Below are 18780 nucleotides of genomic sequence, written 5' to 3'. Positions count from 1 at the left end.
GATTGGTCCGATTCTCGAGTGGTTTGACAACAGGGCAACTTTCTTCTTCTTTGCAAGTTAGTGCCAACCGTTTTGACATTTGACAAGTGAATGTCACTATTTTGACTTTTTTGGTTGAAATTGTATGCTACTCATGAGGTTTAAAACAAAAAGAAAATCGGAATTTACAAGAAATAATTGTAGTCAATTTCATGAGGGGTTGCTCAATTGATTGACAATTGCTCGTTTTTTCTTGCAATACTGCCAACTGTCTTGACATTTGACAGGTGAATGTCAAAATTTTGACATTTTTGATCGTAATAAATTCTATATAAGCGGCCTTCACAAACTTAATAAATATAGAATTGCCAGTTCATTAAAATATACATGATCACGACTAGGGGGCCGTCAATTTGCGTGTTTGTGTCCTTTCGACATTGGTCACTCTGACAAATTTCAGTGGTGCCAATTGTAGGGAAACAAGACAATTAAGCGTTTTGTGCGGTTATGTTTACCAAAACCAAATGGAAAGTTACATTTAGTTAGGAATTTAAGATAGTTGCATTAGTTCTGTTATTTTTCTTGTAAATATCGTTAAAATTTACGAAAAAACGCGGTCGAAAAATGACTTTTTTTCAAATTTTCAGTGCTTTCATTCCCTTAGTTCTGGTCGAATCCCAATATAACCCAGTGCTTTTGTGCTGTAGGTGATGCGAACAAGCCGCTGATATAAGTTATATATTATAGTTATTAGTTATATAGTTAGTTCGATTTCGAAAAAAATCAGTTTTTGATGAAAATTTGCTATGAACCTTAAAATTTCTGTTTTTTTATTTATTTAAAACATTTAAGCAGATTTGTGTTGGTAGCACTGGGAGTTAAATCGGTTGAGTGGTCACAGGTACTTACACAGTCGTTTCAAGCGGTTTAAAACTGGATCATCCACTTATTTAAATTAAATCCATTAATTCGAAGCGGAACGGGTTTACGTTTGCTAAAGCGTTTTACCGGAGTTAATACATACGATTTCCACTAAACCATTTTAACGTGCTCGTATAAACTTGGTAATTAATTAAACTGAAATGTCCTTAAACCGGTTTAGCCCCTAAAGTGGTTTAATATACCGTATAAACTTGGTAATGGAAAAAGTTCGAGCAAAAGACTAGGGCCGATTCAGATTTATAGTTACTACAATAGCTACGTTTACAACGTGCGGATCTATTAGGTCCATGGATCAAATGATTTAACACTATTTTTATTTAATACAGCCCTGTTTACAAGAATTGATTTTGAGGATTAAATTAGTCCAGTTAAAGGGAGTCAGTTTATCAGTTCAGAGGAAGAATTATAGGACATAACCTCTAAATCTTTAAGTGTTATTGTTAAAATAATAAAAATAGGCTAATTTTTTTTCAAGGCCCAAGCTTGTCCTTCTCTTCCTCTTCTTTATTTTTGTGTACAAAAATAAAAATCTTGTAAGCTAACATCCAATAAAATGTCAAACTTGTCATTTGGTAATTCAATCAATTTACCCTGTTTGGGAAGCATCAAATTTTAGTGCGCTGACATTTACATCGCAAAAATAGTCCTCCTGACGTCAATATCCGATCCAAATATTAAATATTTGGTACAGGAGTTGTAAACGTAGCTGATGTCTATATGTGAGCTGTTTCAGTGTCGGTGGCGCCGCACTTCCTAGCCATTAGAACTACTAGCTGTCAAGTGTCACAAATAGGGTATCTGAAACGAACCCTCATTTGACGTTTCTCTTATTTTATTTTCTCTATCGCTTCTCAGTAGTGCCAATCGCTATGACAATTTACAGTGTAAACCATTGTTGCCAATTGAAAAATTCCCTAGAATCGTAAGATCTGATTCAATAAGTCGTGACGTGACGTAATTTACACAGTAATTATAGCTACATTAATTCTAGTCTAGTCTTTTGGTGCATTTAAAACTAAAAAGCCGCTAATTACCGTTTACTTGGCTGCCTGAAAAACCGAAAATATCCTGATGTCAATTATATTAAAAACAAGTTGGCAACGTTGCACTAGTGTTCAAACATGACACTTGTCTCACTAGATTTGGCAACGCGCTACGAATTATTAAAAAAAAATTATTTTTAGATATTGGGTCACGTAAACCTATTCGGGGTATTTTTAGAAACGACACCTCCCAAAAATAAAAATACTGGGAAATTCGTTGATTCGTTTTTCGCTTAAATCGACCGTAACGTTGGTACCACCGCTTTCTCCCCCCTAAAGAAAAAAATAAATTCCCCCACCCACGCCGAAATTCTGATGACCTTGTGGCCGCTTGTCATTGTCAAATCGACTCTCTTCTATTAAACGTTTGGCATTTATTCGTCGGTTGAAATTCTCTTTTTTGGGTGAACTTTCCATATTCTACAATGGCCCAGAAACTGCAAGAAATTAAAGATAAATTGGGCAAGGCCCTGAGGGACCCGAGCAAGCCTTGGACCTCGGTGCTGACCCAGGCGGAGCAAAAGACCGGAGTGGACAGGTTGTACGTGTTCATAGGTAAGCCCCCCAACCTTTCATTACTATTAATGGGAAAAAAACTGGTTTTTGCGCCAACGTGGAACCATATTCTAACATATTTCAATTAAACATCGCGGTACTTTATCTATGATAATGGCATGCAACCACAAATGGATTTATAAGTCTATTTTAAGCTGGGTTTCTTTGTACTGCTTATCAGTGGTTTTAACAACCTTACTCAGCAATATATCTATACAGATACAATGTCGTTAAATTAGTCTTAGTAAAAAGTCTCAAATCATAAGTGCCTAAATAATAGAAAGATATGGATCAAATCCAGCTTTTGGCTCAAGTGATTGATAAGGTCAAGAATTTTTTGAAGGATGAGAACGTTACCAGGAGGAATATTAAAGGTGAACACCCTCATTTTCTTAATTAAAAATAAAATATTTACGGTTGTATCAGCAATATGGGACACACAAAAGTAAGGTTTTGTCAAAAATAGCTACATAGGGAGATATCCAATTCAAACCATATGCTCGATCATATGGGTTTGAACAGTTGGTTTTGGGCCCATATGGTTTTTATAGGTTAAGGTGATTATGCTATTAATATCCAAAGAGGACCAAGAAGTGATATGAATTCAAGTGATTTAAGCACATATTTAAACCTTATTATGGGCCGTTTACCAATTATTCAACTCAATCTTTAAACAGTTCAAAATTGCAAAGTATTAACTACACTCTTAGGAACAACAATTAAATTGTACATGGTTCCTTGCCTGAATGTGGAATGGAAACTAAATTTCAGGTCGTTTATTCAGATGCAGGATTAGGTAACCTGGGAGCAACACCTCATAAGTTTCTTAAAGAAGCCATCTTGAGAACTGTTCTTATTCAGGCTTTGGTCATTTGGAAAGATCCAGAAATATTTAGCCTTAAAATTGTCTAATTGCTTATCAGCTAGAATTAAAGCTCTTAATTTTAATCAGGTTAAAGAACAAATCAAGAGGTATCTTGTGTGCGGTACCTTATTCTTTTCATTTGAGGAGTACCTCAGATCCAGTTTTAAACTGTAGTGCCATTTCCTTACCTTTTTTTTGTAGTTTTCAATGTAAATGGATAATAAATAATAATATAATAAATAAATAAAATATTCAATTTATTATTGCATTCTAAAAAAATGTGGAATATTTCCTCTTATTGGTTATATACTCACAATGTTTCCTTGTTAAATATTTGCCTCAGTAATAACATGTTTACTATGCCGAGCAGACATAAAGTTGAATACAAAGTCCCCTTTCCATCTATAATAAAATTAATGAAAACCTATAAGTAGGTGTAAACTGAATTAGTCAGCCTTTATAGGTGACATCATAGCAGTTTATAATTAAAAATAAGTTAATGCTCAATTAGTTGTTTCAAATTTACCATGGAAATATTTGAATGCCATAAAGATTATGAAAACCCAAATAAAGTAGTAAAAAAATATCCTGGCAGTTGGTAAATTGAAAAAAATTATTGATGGAGGTCATGCAAGTAAATACACACTTGATGTGCATTAGCCTGATCAATTTTACTTTGACCTTGGTTTATGATGAATGGCCAATTATTAGGTTGTGTGAATAATGAATTTAATTCATGCTTTTACATTTTTATTTTAAAAATAATTTAATAGTATTGAGTACTGGGTACAAAATTCCGGTATAGCCTAAATACTTTTTTTTTGTGGGTCTAATAATAATAATAGAAATCACTTGAAAAACTGCCAAGCATTTATGTTTTTTTTTTATGCATAATAGAAGATCACATTAACTCGGAAACTAATTCAATAATTTCATACTAATTGGTGTAGCGAGTATTAATGTCTGACATGCAATTTCATTTTCACTTTTGTTTTTCATCACTCTAATGGATGGACATGAAATGGAAATTTGTATTCGACTTTATAGTGTGTTCTGGGCATTTCTCTGTGAAAGATGTTTTTTGCTTTATGTGATATGGTGACTCGTATAGTGCCTCAACAGTGGTTATTTTATGGTATACATACCTTTTTAACATTCCAAATATACTATATGTATGTTTAATGTGTTTTGTGATACTATAGCCCATTGCTGTGTAAAATTAAATTTCATTAAGATTGTTATTGGTTAATTTATAATTAGTTAAAATTGTTATAGTAATATCAGGATGCTATTTTTGGGTTTTATCTGTTTGTATCCTAAAGACTTAATAAATAAATAAATACCAAATATTTAGTAATACATTACACAGTAGGTATGTGTTTGCACAAGTCAAAATGTATTTCAAATATTGTCATCAGTGATTTTTCCAAGTTATTAAGTTATTCACCTGGCCTACTATTTCTCTGATGACTGTAAAATTTTCAAAACTATTTGAACTTATTCTGATACTTCAATCAAATTTGAATTCTCTGTGATTGTGGTCTCAAGAAAATATTTTGCTTTTGAATGTAGGAAAATGCTGTTTTATTAGTTTCTAGCGCAATAAAGTTAGGGTACCAACTTAATACATCCTTAATAAAACTAACTTATCACACTCCTCTTTTGTAAGGGATCTTGGTGTTTATTTTGATGGAAGAATATCTTTTAATGTTTCAACAATTTCTTTTAAGAGTATCAAGATGTTGGGTCTAGTGATGAGGAATTGTGGTGATTTCTCTTCGTTTGTCATAAAAAGCTTCTATACCTCACTGGGTTCCATGGTGGAACAAGGTGCAGTACAAATTTTTGAGTTTATAGCATTTAAATATCATATAAGTTTTGAAAAACTATTAAAAAAATAATAATAAATTCCTTTATTGCCATCCAAATCCTTAATAAAAAGACAAAGCAACGTCAACAAATTTTGACTCGAATTAAAATCTTATGACCTAAGTTAAAAAGATCTAAAACAATTTTTTTCCAAAATAAATAAAATTATAAAGTAATACGTTAAAATCAACAAATACCCCGTATAAACACAAAAACTTAAAAATCTGTAATTCATAAAGATACATTTTTATTTATTGAATTTAAAAGAGTAAAACCTTTTTTCAATAAGAAATCGCTTAACACTCTGTTTAAATAAATTACGGCTCTGAATCTGTCGCATGTGGTATGCCTTTACTGCTCAATAAGTTGGGCCTCTTTCAAAGAAAGCTGACCCGTGTGCAGGTATTCCAAGAGCTTCTCTGTTTCTTGTTATGGTCGTCATGTCTCGTGAGTACCCATCCTGATTTGTTGGAAATAACTGAGGATGCTTCTTAATGAACATCACGAGTGATAAGAAGTATAGTGATGGGGCAGTAAGTACACCGAAACCATCAAAATACTCCTCACATGATGTTCTGGGAGCAAGTCCAAATATGCACCGAATTATTCGTTTTTGCGCCTTAAAATATTTTGGGCATCCCTTCCACTACCCCAAAACATGATGCCATAATTCAGCACTGACTGAATGTTTGAAAAGTAAAAAATCTTAATGGTTCCTTCTGAGTCTACGAATAAGACCACAGAGGCTGCTCAGTTTTGATGTTAAGTAATTTATGTGTTTTTCGTAACTAAGACATCCATCCAAATGTATACCCAAGAATTTAATACTGCTCAAACACTCTATAGACCTTCCATTAAGTTTTACATAGAGTGATGTGTCTTTTTTGAATTTAGAAAATGTAAGCAGGCCAGTTTTTTCAGTATTTAATTTAAGTTTTTTTTCTTCACACTATTTTTTCATTTGTTCAGCTGCTTGAGAGCATTTTATTGAGATCACGTTCTGGGTGGAACCGCTTTCCAGCACCGATGAGTCATCAGCGAACTGACTAACTAGATCAGCTAACATACGAGCCCTGTCTCAGTGAAGTTGGCCCAACTATCTAAACTAGGATTTTTTATGAAATTTGACATATTAGCGAAAACGTATTAAAAAGTAAAAGGTATTTCTGATAACATATGATCTTTTTATTTAATATTAGCTTAAAATACTACATGTTTTATAACTGAGGAAAAATATCTTACAAAAATTCAAAAAATCTGTCGATTAATAAAAATCAACAAAACCAAATAGCAGCAAATTACCACTGCGTTAATCGCCTTTTCGACTGATTACTGCTTTGATACGTCTTAACATAGTGTCAACTAATGTTTGACAATCATCTGGTGTAAAACTGTTCCAAATTTCTTGGAGACGGGTTCGCAATTCTGGAACGGTTCTTGTGGGATTCGATCTGAGCTTCTTCTTCATGATATGCCACAAGGTTTCAATCGGCGATAGATCTGGACTACTCGACGTCCACTTTAAAACTGGAATTATGTTTTCTAACATCCAATCTTTTACTTTTTTAGCCGTATGGCAAGCGGCACCATCTTGTTGGAAGATACATTCGATATTGTTTAAACGCATTTGTTCAATTTGGGGTATTAGGTTATTTTCAAGCACATTAATGTACTTATCAGCATTCATAATACCTTCCACAAAGTGTAAGTTTCCCATTCCACTTGCTGACATCGATCTCCAGATCATAACAGAAGCCGGAAACTTAACTTTTTTTTTTAAGACAGTCATTCTGAAACACTTCTTCTTTAGTTCTTATGACTTATTCTTATGACTACTATCACTAATGGATACTTCAAATCTGGCTTCGTCACTTCAAATAATCGAGTTCCATTGGTTCGAAGACCATAATTTGTGTTCTCTAGCCCACGCTAGCCTGTTTTTCTTCTGAATTTTTGTCAGTAGGGGTTTCTCTTTTGCCTAAAAATACTGAAACTGGAAAACGAATAATAAAAAAAATAATTTAAGCCTACCTTGTAAGTTTTAAATCCCAGTTTTTGGGTGGCTCTGTGACAGTTGCTCTTGAACTTTTTTGTTGTTGCCTGATTCCACAATAATTTCAATTCGTTGTAATTAGCACGCCGATTTCCCTTGATAATCTGTTTTAAGGCTCTTAAGTTGGTGTTGGCGCGGTCGACTTCCAATTCTGGGTTTTTGAGCAACAGATCCCGTTGTTTTGTACAATTTAATAATATTTCGAACTATATACTTCGATTTGTTAATACTGTCAGCGATTTGGGAAGCATTTTGACCTTTTAAATGCAAGTGAATGATGCACTTTTCTTATTTCGTCAGAGACAGCCTTACCACGAGCCATTATAGCCAAGTTATTTCCATCACGTATTTTGCGATAGAAAAATCATTTTGCTAAGAAAAAAATATCGAAATTAAAACGCTTTAAAAATAGCTGCGTCGGTTTTGTTATTTTTCCATAAAGATTTCAAGAAACCAAAAATATTATATTTGAAATAAAATTTTAGTTATCCCTTAAATAAATTCTAAAAAATCATGTTTTGGGGCGTTGGGCCAACTTCACTGAGACAGGGCTCGTATTTGCATTTAAGTTATTAACATACAAAAGGAATAACACAGGGCCCAAAATAGAACCCTGGGGTACTCCCTGTGTTAGCTTTGCTGGAAGAGAGTATGTCGTTTTCCCCCCATCTGTGACACCAACAATTTGCTCTCTGTTATTTAAATAAGATTTTTAAAGTTGTAAACCCTGACCTCTAATGCCATATTTTTCTAATATAAGGAAATGAATTTCATGATCAATAGTGTCAAAGGCCCTTGAAAGATCGAAATACAGGCCAGCTACCTGTTCGTTTTTATCAGTTTGATTTGCAATAAATTCTATTGTTTTAAAGATTGCTAATTCTGTAGATTTTGATTTCTTAAAACCATGCTGACCCGCAGAATAAACTCTTTTTTGTTCTAAGAACTCAACAAGCCTACCGTAGATCGATCTCTCAAAGATCTTCGACACCGACGGAAGTAGTGATAGCGGTCTGTAGTCTTTTATTTCTTGAGGGCTACCCTTTTTAAGTACTGGTACTATTTTTGCCTTTTTAAGTTGGTCAGGGTATATGCCTGTTTCAAAACAACAGTTTATTATTACATTTAATGGCTTTTTGATAAGGCTAGCAACTTTTTTTAGTAAGAAAACAGGTACTTTGTCCAGTCCTGATGAATATTTATTGGGTAAATGCATAATAATATTGAAGATTTTTTGTTCACTTGTAGGAAACAGGTATAAAGTGTCCGCATAGCATAGCACATCATCCACTATCTGCCCACGAACCTTGTTGCCGGGATCAGGGTTTAATTTAAAATGCTGAGAGAAAGCCTCCGCAATCCTTTCCGGATCAACTACCAATTCACCCGATTCTGATTTTAGTTTGATTGGTTGCGATTTTTTACTTTTATTTGATTGAGAATTTATGATATAGAGAGAATATGTTAAATATTCTTAAGTTGGATAGCTTGGAACATGCATGGGTAGTCATAGATGTTTTATTTTCAAATTAATTAATGGAAAATCGGATTGTCCTCCACTACTGTCTCCAATTCGATTAATAACTCCCTGAATCTTTTTTTCATGCAACATCGCTCAACAAATTATGGAAAGCACTCTTCCATAGATGGCTCTCTTAGATTGTTAAATTCTATTAGTCATGAAATAGATATTTTTAATATGTCAATGTCTAGCTTTTAGAAGATCTTTATCTAGGGCTATTAGTCATATTGTTTAATAAGAGTCAACTGAATAAATTAAGAAATATCTCATCATGTTGTTATCAGGACTATTTACTTCTTGTTGTACTTTAGGTTTAGATATTAGGATTCTTCTTCTTTGTTTGTAAAATTCATAAATCTTGCAATAAATAAAACTATTAACATGTCTGATGCTGATTACTTATACTGATTATTAATTATGTGCCAAATTTCTTTAGAATTGTTTTTTGCCTATTATGATAAAAATTTTCTTTTGCGCACTTAATTACCTTAAATTGTATATAGATATATGTATGGATGGTTAAGTAGAATAGCATTCAATTGCTAGACTTCGCCAGCCTACATATTGTTAAGAACAAATGGATACTTTTTAATCTTATTTAATAATCATTTATTTAGTATTGTAACTTTGTGTGATATGAATAAAGGTCTTATTTATTTATTTACTTTGTGATAAATCATTGCATATGTGTTACAATTTCATAAAAAAAACTTTCTAAGAGTATGTAGATAAATATCTAAGATTTTTAGAGGATACCCTCATTCCCTTTGTTAACCCATTTTATTTGTTTTATTTTTTATTCCCTTTATATTTTTCAGAGGAAAATTTTCTTGAAAAATAGGAACTAGTTTTTGGTTAAAACTGAAATATTGATTTCCAGTCTAACAATATATTTACAATAGTAAACACATACATTTTGTTAAATATAAACATGTTTGTAATTTATTTTGGTAATAACTGATTATGAGTATATGAGGCATAGCAGAGGACCGTGGTGAAACACCATGATTTATGTTTTTGTCAGTTGTCACACTGTTGAATAAAATAAGTCAATATGGTATAATTTTCATTTCTTGATAAGGATCCTATAAGACACAATCAAATGCTTTAATGAGGTCATAAAAAGAAGCACATGAATCCATACCCAAATCCCATTGTTTTGTAATATTTTGTGTGTATCTATCTATTGTCAATGTTGTAGATATTTATAAAAATCTCTATTTAAAAAAAAAATCATGGACAATATTAGAAATACTTTGCCATCCCCTGGGCACCTACCTCCAGTCAAATAGATCACTCTCACATTTGCCTATTAGACACACAAACTCTGTGAGATCTAAACTGTCAAAATAACCGTTTAATAAAAGTATATTTTGAATTTTTTTTAGGTGGTATAGCGTTGGTGGGACTATGGTTGGTCTTCGGTTACGCCGCCCAGCTGGTGTGCAACTCGGTCGGTTTCATTTATCCCGCTTACATGTCGATCCACGCCATCGAGAGCCGCAAGAAGGACGATGACACCAAATGGCTCACCTACTGGGTGGTGTTCGCCCTCTTCTCCGTCACTGAATACTTTGCCGATTTTATTGTTGGTTGGTTCCCCCTATATTGGCTCATTAAGGTAAGAAGTATTTCTTGCAAATATTGCCTTTACACAAATAGTACTAGATAAAAACACAAACGTTTACAAAATGCTACTGCTTGTATAATGTACTGCTGTAATTTACATAAGTTGACCCTATTACATTTTTGCATCTACTGGGTGCTTTTTTTTTGTTACAATTGGACCTACATAAGGTATTCATGTCTTATAATCTTATATATTTGTCTTATAATTTAAACTTGTACTCGAATGTTTAATTTTAAATGAAAAAATGCGATGATGGGGAAAATTGCGTGGTGCTGCGAGGCACTTTTATCTTAATGGGTTCCATAATGCAGATATGAAGGATATTTGAATTACATTTTAGTATTAAGTCAGTCATAAATATTGCAGAATTGCCGTAGCACCTCCAGCGCCCATTTCTAAGTAAATTTCAAGATTTAAAATTAAACACCATTTTGTATTCTTGGGTGATTAACCAACAAGAGTTTAATGTATAATCATGACGACTAACATAACATTTGATAGATAGTGCCATACAGGTAATCTGTCATATAAAATAGAGTATTAACAGAAAATAAAATAGTTACTGTAGTACTATACCCTTCCATATTTATGTTCAAGTTTTTTTTAAAGGACCTTTAGGTACTAAAGTCCTCCCTTTTAAAAATATTGTACATCCTTCTGCATTTAGTGTGTGTTATATACAATCTTAAATGTGTTTAAAATTATTTTAATTTGTGACAATGTTTTTCCCACTACATGGAGCTCCTGTGCGTAACTGACATTTAGCACTGATGATAGCTCATACACCCAAACCTTTATAGGCCAAACATTCTCTTTTTAAAGGGTATGCATATTTAGAATGTGATCAGTAGATCTTTTACCGCATGAAAAAGTGAAAAGAACAAACGAAAAGAAAATTATTATATAAAAGTGAAAACATATCTGTGAATCTACTAAGATTATCAGTTTATTTTATTACTCTAAGGAAACCTGAGATGATCAATAAGACCTTTACTAGCGACTAAAATTGCAAAATGAGGACGTTCTAGTTGGAGAACTTCATCAATATTAAAAATTGCAGTGATGGTCAAACGAAGATATTAAGCCTCAGCTGATGTAATCTTTAAGCACATTGTTAGTAGGATCAAGTAGACTGTTAGGTCGAAACAACCAGAAGATCAGAGAGTAAAAGATTAACGAAAGTATGCTGATAAGATCTTCTAGGAATGACTCTCAGTGATGATGCTGTTTTGGGATATTCCAAATATATTCATTCCCCTAATATAGGAAGCCCCAAGATAGAACCTAGACATTTGCTGATTTGAAAAAAATTGCAGCAAAACAAGAGTACAGTTTAGTAGAAAGAGTGGTAGCAGTTCTCTGTGTGAAATTTAAGGAGAAAAGCAGTGAGTGCATTAAATAAAACAAGTTCTAAAAGAAGAATTTGGCATTCCTTCAAACCAACAGCGACCGGAAGAAAGAGCTGAAGATACTAAGCTTTCGTTGATGAATTTCTTTAGATTTATCCATTTTCCTGATTCTGGATAGATGTGTGTTAGCAAAATTACTCTATTAGTATAAGCTGTATATAAAAGCGTCTAAAACTAATTATTTATATTGTTATTATTATTGAATTTTATTTTTTTTTGCTTGCGCTTTCGATATACAAGATAAAGGATGTTTAAATATTTAATGAATATGATGCGACGGAAAATTTGAAAACAAATACCTAATGTTGTGAAGGTGTGTGGTATTTTAAAAATTTTAATAGTGGCTTGTAGGCTTTTAAAAGTACGTAAATACAGCTTTTAAATACGTACGCGTAAAACGTAATTTCTTTAGTCCATTCCTAAATTTGGTTTAATTTTAAAATATAGGTTTCACTTCAGAATGTACAGGTTTGTATTTTTTATCATTAATCTGCTTGTATGGATAATACAGTGGGATAAACTTTTCTGAAATAGCGAAAAATGCCACATAGTAATATCGCATAACTTGATTTATATAATTTTGCAATTCATATGAATTAAAAACTCCTTCAGTCGTTAAGCTTGATTACGTTAAGTATTCTTCTGAAGTTTGCTTTAATTTTTTTTACAATTTCAGAAAAGTTTGCAAACTGTTTAGAATTAGAAGATGTACCTTGTATTTTTTCCTTGTAAAAAACCGCGTACTAAAATTTAGTCAATGCCAAACGGCAAACAGGGTAGACTAAATTTATTTTTTTCGGCGAAAACATATAGGTATAATGTATATAGACATTATTCAAGGACTAAAGTTGAAGCTGATATCTAGGGCCAAACAAGGGATTAAAATAATAGTATTGACTTTGTTGGAGTAAAAGCCTAAGGATTTAATAAAATTAACACAGTATTTAGTCGGAAGACTAAATTGATACTCGCGGTGTAAACTTAGCTTACTGTGTGGGAAATAAATCGACTATTGAATATAAATATCATCTGTTAACAAGTGGTTTGCTGTTATTATTATTCCTTAGATTTTTTTAGTCTTAATTGTATCGCTACGTCCACTATTGTTCTATATTCAAACTAAAATACTTTTTGAACACTTCTATAAGGACTTTGATTCTAGAAAAATATATTTATACATACATTTAGTAAGTACAACAAGAATTTATTATAATCTAGCTTTATATTATTTTGGTGAAAACAAGCAGTTTTAATTTAATTTTAAAGACAATAAATAATATGTCTTTGCGGACGTTAAGGCTCCAAGGTCACTAAATAAACTTATGTCCTACAATTGTCAAAACGCAATATATCACTAAATATTTCAATTTTTTCTTTTAAGATAGATACTATTGAATTTAATCTTTTTGTTGAATGAATACGAGATATCATCTCTTTTTTTTTTTTTTTGTGTAAAATAGATCTAATAAAATATTGAATGATTTCTTAGAGCTTTTTTTTACTGATTAACAGTGGTGTTCGTAGAAACTCCTTAAGTTTGGTTATGTTGTCTATAGATAGGAAACATGTCCAATCTATGGTAGACAATATTAGGTAGATGAGTAAAATTTAAAAAAAAAAATCTGTATATTCCTATACATTCTGTCTCATTAACACACAAAAATATGCTTCTAATTCTACCATTTCTAATCCGCAAAATCTTGAGGTTTTGCTTTCATATTTTAAGCAAAAGTAATTGCTTTATTTTTATTCATTAGGCCCTTTAAATTTCAAATCTAAACTAAATAGGTGGCATTTTATTAAAATCTTACAATTTATATGTACTTATTTAGATACATACTTTGTATTCATATACATAATAACAACAAACCTAACTTAGAAACAAAGCACTATTGAAATTCTAAAACCCAAATTACAACACAATGTATTCATCCCTTTTAGGCAATTGAAATAGAAAGAGAGAGGGTGTCACAGGATTAGAATAACTACTAGATCAACTGCCTGGAATTAGATAATAATTATGTATTTCTTCCAGGCATTTGAGAGAGAGAGAACTGTGTCTAAAAGCAGAAAACCCTGTTGTATTAATCTCTTTGAACTATCTAGAATTTGTAAAATATTTCAATCTCTTTAGGTAATTAAAAGAGAAAGAGGGTCACAGAATTGGAATATTTACTTGATTAACTGCCTAGAATTAATCAATAATTATGTATTTCTTCCAGGCATTTGAGAGAGAGAGAGAGAGAGAGATAACTGTGTCTAAAAGCAGAAAACCCTTTTAGGTAATTGAAATAGAAAGAGAGAAAGGGTCACAGGATTAGAATAACTACTAGATCAACTGCCTGGAATTAGATAATAATTATGTATTTCTTCCAGGCATTTGAGAGAGAGAGAACTGTGTCTAAAAGCAGAAAACCCTGTTGTATTAATCTCTTTGAACTATCTAGAATTTGTAAAATATTTCAATCTCTTTAGGTAATTAAAAGAGAAAGAGGGTCACAGAATTGGAATATTTACTTGATTAACTGCCTAGAATTAATCAATAATTATGTATTTCTTCCAGGCATTTGAGAGAGAGAGAGAGAGAGATAACTGTGTCTAAAAGCAGAAAACCCTTTTAGGTAATTGAAATAGAAAGAGAGAAAGGGTCACAGGATTAGAATAACTACTAGATCAACTGCCTGGAATTAGATAATAATTATGTATTTCTTCCAGGCATTTGAGAGAGAGAGAACTGTGTCTAAAAGCAGAAAACCCTGTTGTATTAATTTCTTTAAACTGTCTAGAATTTGTCAAATATTTCTATCCTTTTCAGGCAATTGAAACAAAAAGAGAGAGGGGGTCATCGGATTAGAATAATTACTCGATCAATTGCCTAGAATTTGTAAAATATTTCTATCCCTTTCAGGCAATTGAAACAGAAAGAGAGAAAGGGTCACAGAATTAGAATAACTGCTCGATTAACTGCCTAGAATTAATCAATAATTATGTATTTCTTCCAGGCATTTTAGAGAGAGAGAAAGAGAACTGTGTCTAAAAGCAGAAAACCCTGTTCTATTAATCTCTTTGAACTATCTAGAATTTGTAAAATATTTCAATCTCTTTCAGGTAATTAAAAGAGAAAGAGGGTCACAGAATTGGAATATTTACTTGATTAACTGCCTGGAATTAGTCAATAATTATGTATTTCTTCAGGTATTTGAGAGAGAGAGAGAGAGAGAGAGAGATAACTGTGTCTAAAAGCAGAAAACCCTGTTGTCGTAATCTCTTTAAACTGTCTAGAATTTGTCAAATATTTCTATCCCTTTCAGGCAATTGAAACAGAAAGAGAGGAGTTCATCGGATTAGAATAATTACTCGATCAATTGCCTAGAATTTGTAAAATATTTCTATCTCTTTTAGGCAATTGAAATAGAAAGAGAGAAAGGGTCACAGGATTAGAATAACTACTAGATCAACTGCCTGGAATTAGATAATAATTATGTATTTCTTCCAGGCATTTGAGACAGAGAGAGAGAGAGAGAAATGTATTTAAAAGCAGTCCTGTTGTATCAATCTCTTTCTAAAAAATTTAACATGCCTCATCTTGTATAGTAAAATCATCAACAAAAATGAAACAAAAACAATAATAATAATAACATAAATAATTACACATTTATTTACTCTGTTACTACCAATTTTAGAGCACCAAACAAATCACATAAAAACATATTTCTTTCTAATGCTCTGTAGCGTAGTATAGTATGTAGTGATAAATAAGCGCAGTTTTCAACTACATATTATACTGCGGTGCGGAGCCGTCGAGTTCTATGGTGCTCTGTGCTGTAGTATAGTATGTAAATACGCGGCCGGGCCTGTACTTAAGTAATGTAATGTATGCTCTTTGTTACGAGTTTCTTTAGAATTGTTTATACATAACCAAGGTGCTTCATTGATAACCCGTTCATGGTGAAACAATAATGGGGAATTATAAAACGATCATTAAAAATTATTGGTCAAATTAGGAATAAGTTAGGTCGTGTAAGGCCGAATGTGCCGCGTGATTGAGTGTGTACTTGTCTATTTCAAATGAGGAGAAAGAAGAAGATAATCAAAAAGTGGAAACTGATGACAAGAGAAGTTCTTCTCTATTAATACAGATTGAATAGCTAACTGTTCTGATTGTGAAGTAATTCTTAACGAATAAAAAGCAATCAAAGGAGTTCAATTTAATTGAATATTTATTTAAACTATTATTATTTATGACGAAACTAACCGAATTCTGTTTCTCTAGTGCGTATTCATGGTTTGGCTAATGATCCCCACCGAGTTCAACGGCTCTTTGGTGCTGTACAACAGGATCGTCAGGCCCTACTTCCTTAAACACCATAACGTTATCGATGATACTTTGAATAAAGTTAAGGAACAAGGTGAGCAGGTTTCTTATAAGACGGTCAATCGTTTTGTTAATCGTCGTTTTATTTTATAGTGAACAAAGTCACCGATAAATCAGAGTAAAGCATTTAGTCGTCGGGCAGGGGTGAGAGATCTCGCAGTTCCGCCATCGATCGAGTGCAAGCAACAAAGACGATGATGCAATAAGTCGCTTGTGTGTGTATGTTATCAAAAAAATAATTAGGAGTGTTTTATTATTATTATTATTGTTTTATTCGTTCGCCCTTTTGGTCTGATTATAATACTAAGGATTCGTATCACTATATACTGATCCAATCTTGTATATTATACATAATAATATTTTAACTTTTAGCATAGTGGTCCACTATTTTTATATTATTATTATTGTTCGGTGTTTAAAACAAAAAGGAAATTATTATGCAAAGTATTATTATATACAGTAACGGCTGTAGATTTTTTTATTTATAGCGCTTTAAGACTTTTTAGCTCTCGTACCATCTCTTTATTGATATTTACGTAGTTTAGGATTCGCTTATTTTAATGGAATATTATCGTGTCAAGCAGCTGGAACACTCTTGTATGAACATCCCTTGTTTGTCCTGTTTCGTTTGAATTGACCCGAGTTGAATTTTTTAAAATGGTTATTTGTATCTGCTTTGTGACACGCACACGAATAAATGTTTACAAAAAAAAAGTGTTTTCTTTTTGCGTATTTTTTGACATGGAATAACAGAATTTCTGTTGTTGTTCAACAACAGAATGTACACAAATAAAATAAAAAAAAAACAATAATAATAAATAGAGGGTTTTTTGACCTGGAATCAAACCCTGGGACGTATATCTGACAACAATTTTATTCCTGATGGTGGACACCACTGTGTCCCAAACATGTCGGGCATTTAAACAAAAGATGTTTAATGAATGAGTAGAGGGAAACTGCAGGATTTTCATTTTACCTTAACCGTCATTTAAATGTCACCCCACATATTTTCGTTTAAACAAATTATTTCTCTATGATTGAATCATATTCTGAAAATAATAATAAAACTACTAATTTCAAAACGTGTTTTAATCATATAGTTGCTCTTAATACTTCACATACTGTACTAGAAATACAATTCAAACAAATTCTACTTACTAAAACGTTAAAAATTCAAAATCGAGGATTTTAGTGCATTGAAATTTAAAACTAAACAGCTAAGATTAAAAACGAATATAAACCATCAATGAATTTTCAATAAAATGACTTAATTAAAACTGAATTATACAGGATGTGTTCGCTTACACTAATAAAAAATATATTTTTGGAGAACCAAGGACCCTGTATACGGATGCAAAAAATTGAAATAAACTTATGAATATTCCATCTGTTCCACTTCTTGTTCCGGTACCGCCGCGTACAATCGCCTTAATTTGTCGTAATGCTTTTGATCCTGGAAAAAATCAGTAAATAAATATTATTATTAAAATTTATTGAGACCTAGAGTAAAAAAATATAAATTAATGTTTTCAAATAAATGGAATCACTTTTTGAAATTTTTTCAACGGCCTAATGTAAGGTAAGCAATATTCTCGAGCTTTTCTTGACATTCAAAAGCATTTTTATATTTTTGTAATTTTTCCAAGCAGAACTTCATTAAAGGAAGAAATTTTTTCCAGAAAGCAGGAATTTCTTCAGAATTCAATAATATAATAATAATAATCATTCATGAATTAAGAAAGTTACAGAAAAGTTACAGAGAGCCAAAAAATCTCCGTATAAAGCACTTTTAGGCTGTGAACCAAAAGTTGGTCTATCTTCTAGTAACATCCCCTCAGCGCTTGCAAAAACATTAACTTCCGAAGAAGAGCTTATGAAAATTATAAATAACGAAGAAGATTCAGTTGTCGAAATATCGGATGCACATGAAAGTCTCGCTGATGAAGATACCGACATTACCAATATTGTGTCTTGCTCAGAGGAAAAAAGATCTGAAGAAGCAATTTGCGAAAATCGTTTACGTGTTGTTAATATTACTGAAGTTTGTCAACAAGGATCATCAGTACTGTGCAATTTATGTTCCGCTAGCAAAAACATCTCTGAGGAACGCGACGAAGCTAGAAATAAAACTGAAGAAGCAGCCAAAAAAATGTTGAGCAATTCGGCAAAAAAAATGGCCGACTTTCAATGTAGGTGATCGTGTGTTGCTAAATATTCCTAAAGTCGACAGAGGTCCAGGAGATTCCAGGAATATGATTTGTTTAATAATAATAGATCAGAAAAATGGTGTAAATCAGGTTGCAGGTAAACACGGTATTATAAAGGGATGGTTTGGTGCTGAAAGTCTCACTGTTGCGGGTTCAGCATTTCTTAATAAAGAGGAAATCCCCTTGGAAAAATCACTGAGCTTAAGAGAGGCTGTGTCATTAGGATCAGGCGGTCAAGGCTTTCTCAAATCTTCGTGTAAACCCAGCAAGCAACAGTGTACTAAAAATAAGTGTATCTGTAAAAAAATAGCGTACTTTGTAACAATCGGTG

General features: G+C 32.3%; 2 protein-coding genes across 3 annotated transcripts in view; one reads left to right on the top strand and one right to left on the bottom strand.

Annotated features, from left to right (window-relative positions):
• Positions 1-2183: 2183 nt before the first annotated feature.
• On the top strand, positions 2184-16501 carry LOC126738275 (receptor expression-enhancing protein 5). Of its 2 annotated transcripts, none has more exons than XM_050443522.1 (4): positions 2184-2519; positions 10217-10449; positions 16141-16276; positions 16336-16501. In XM_050443522.1, the coding sequence occupies exons 1-4, from the start codon at positions 2390-2392 to the stop codon at positions 16362-16364; spliced, it is 528 nt and encodes a 175-aa protein (XP_050299479.1). In that variant the 5' UTR covers positions 2184-2389; the 3' UTR covers positions 16365-16501. The 2 variants fall into 2 exon arrangements, with proteins under 2 accessions (XP_050299479.1, XP_050299480.1); XM_050443523.1 differs by lacking the exon at positions 2184-2519 and adding an exon at positions 2735-2893.
• An 815-nt stretch (positions 16502-17316) lies between these two features.
• The window catches only part of LOC126738264 (nuclear valosin-containing protein-like), a 32280-nt gene continuing 30816 nt past the window's right edge, over positions 17317-18780 (bottom strand). Inside the window, exon 16 of the mRNA XM_050443507.1 lies at positions 17317-17695. Within this exon, the coding sequence (XP_050299464.1) occupies positions 17615-17695 (81 nt within the window). The 3' untranslated portion in view covers positions 17317-17614. The remainder of the gene's footprint in view (positions 17696-18780) is intronic.

The sequence above is a fragment of the Anthonomus grandis genome, chromosome 7, assembly GCF_022605725.1.
Source record: "Anthonomus grandis grandis chromosome 7, icAntGran1.3, whole genome shotgun sequence".
NCBI classification, from domain to species: Eukaryota; Metazoa; Arthropoda; class Insecta; order Coleoptera; family Curculionidae; genus Anthonomus; species Anthonomus grandis.
The sequence above is the reverse complement of the archived record's forward strand: the minus strand, read 5'-3'. Positions and strand labels throughout refer to the sequence as shown.

Bases quoted from the DNA above. Each gene is read 5' to 3' on its own strand.
- LOC126738275 (XM_050443522.1), top strand. From the start codon at position 2,390: ATGGCCCAGAAACTGCAAGAAATTAAAGATAAATTGGGCAAGGCCCTG. The intron at 2,520-10,216 runs GTAAGCCCCCCA...AATTTTTTTTAG, and splicing joins CAGGTTGTACGTGTTCATAG to GTGGTATAGCGTTGGTGGGA. The intron at 10,450-16,140 runs GTAAGAAGTATT...CTGTTTCTCTAG, and splicing joins CCCTATATTGGCTCATTAAG to TGCGTATTCATGGTTTGGCT.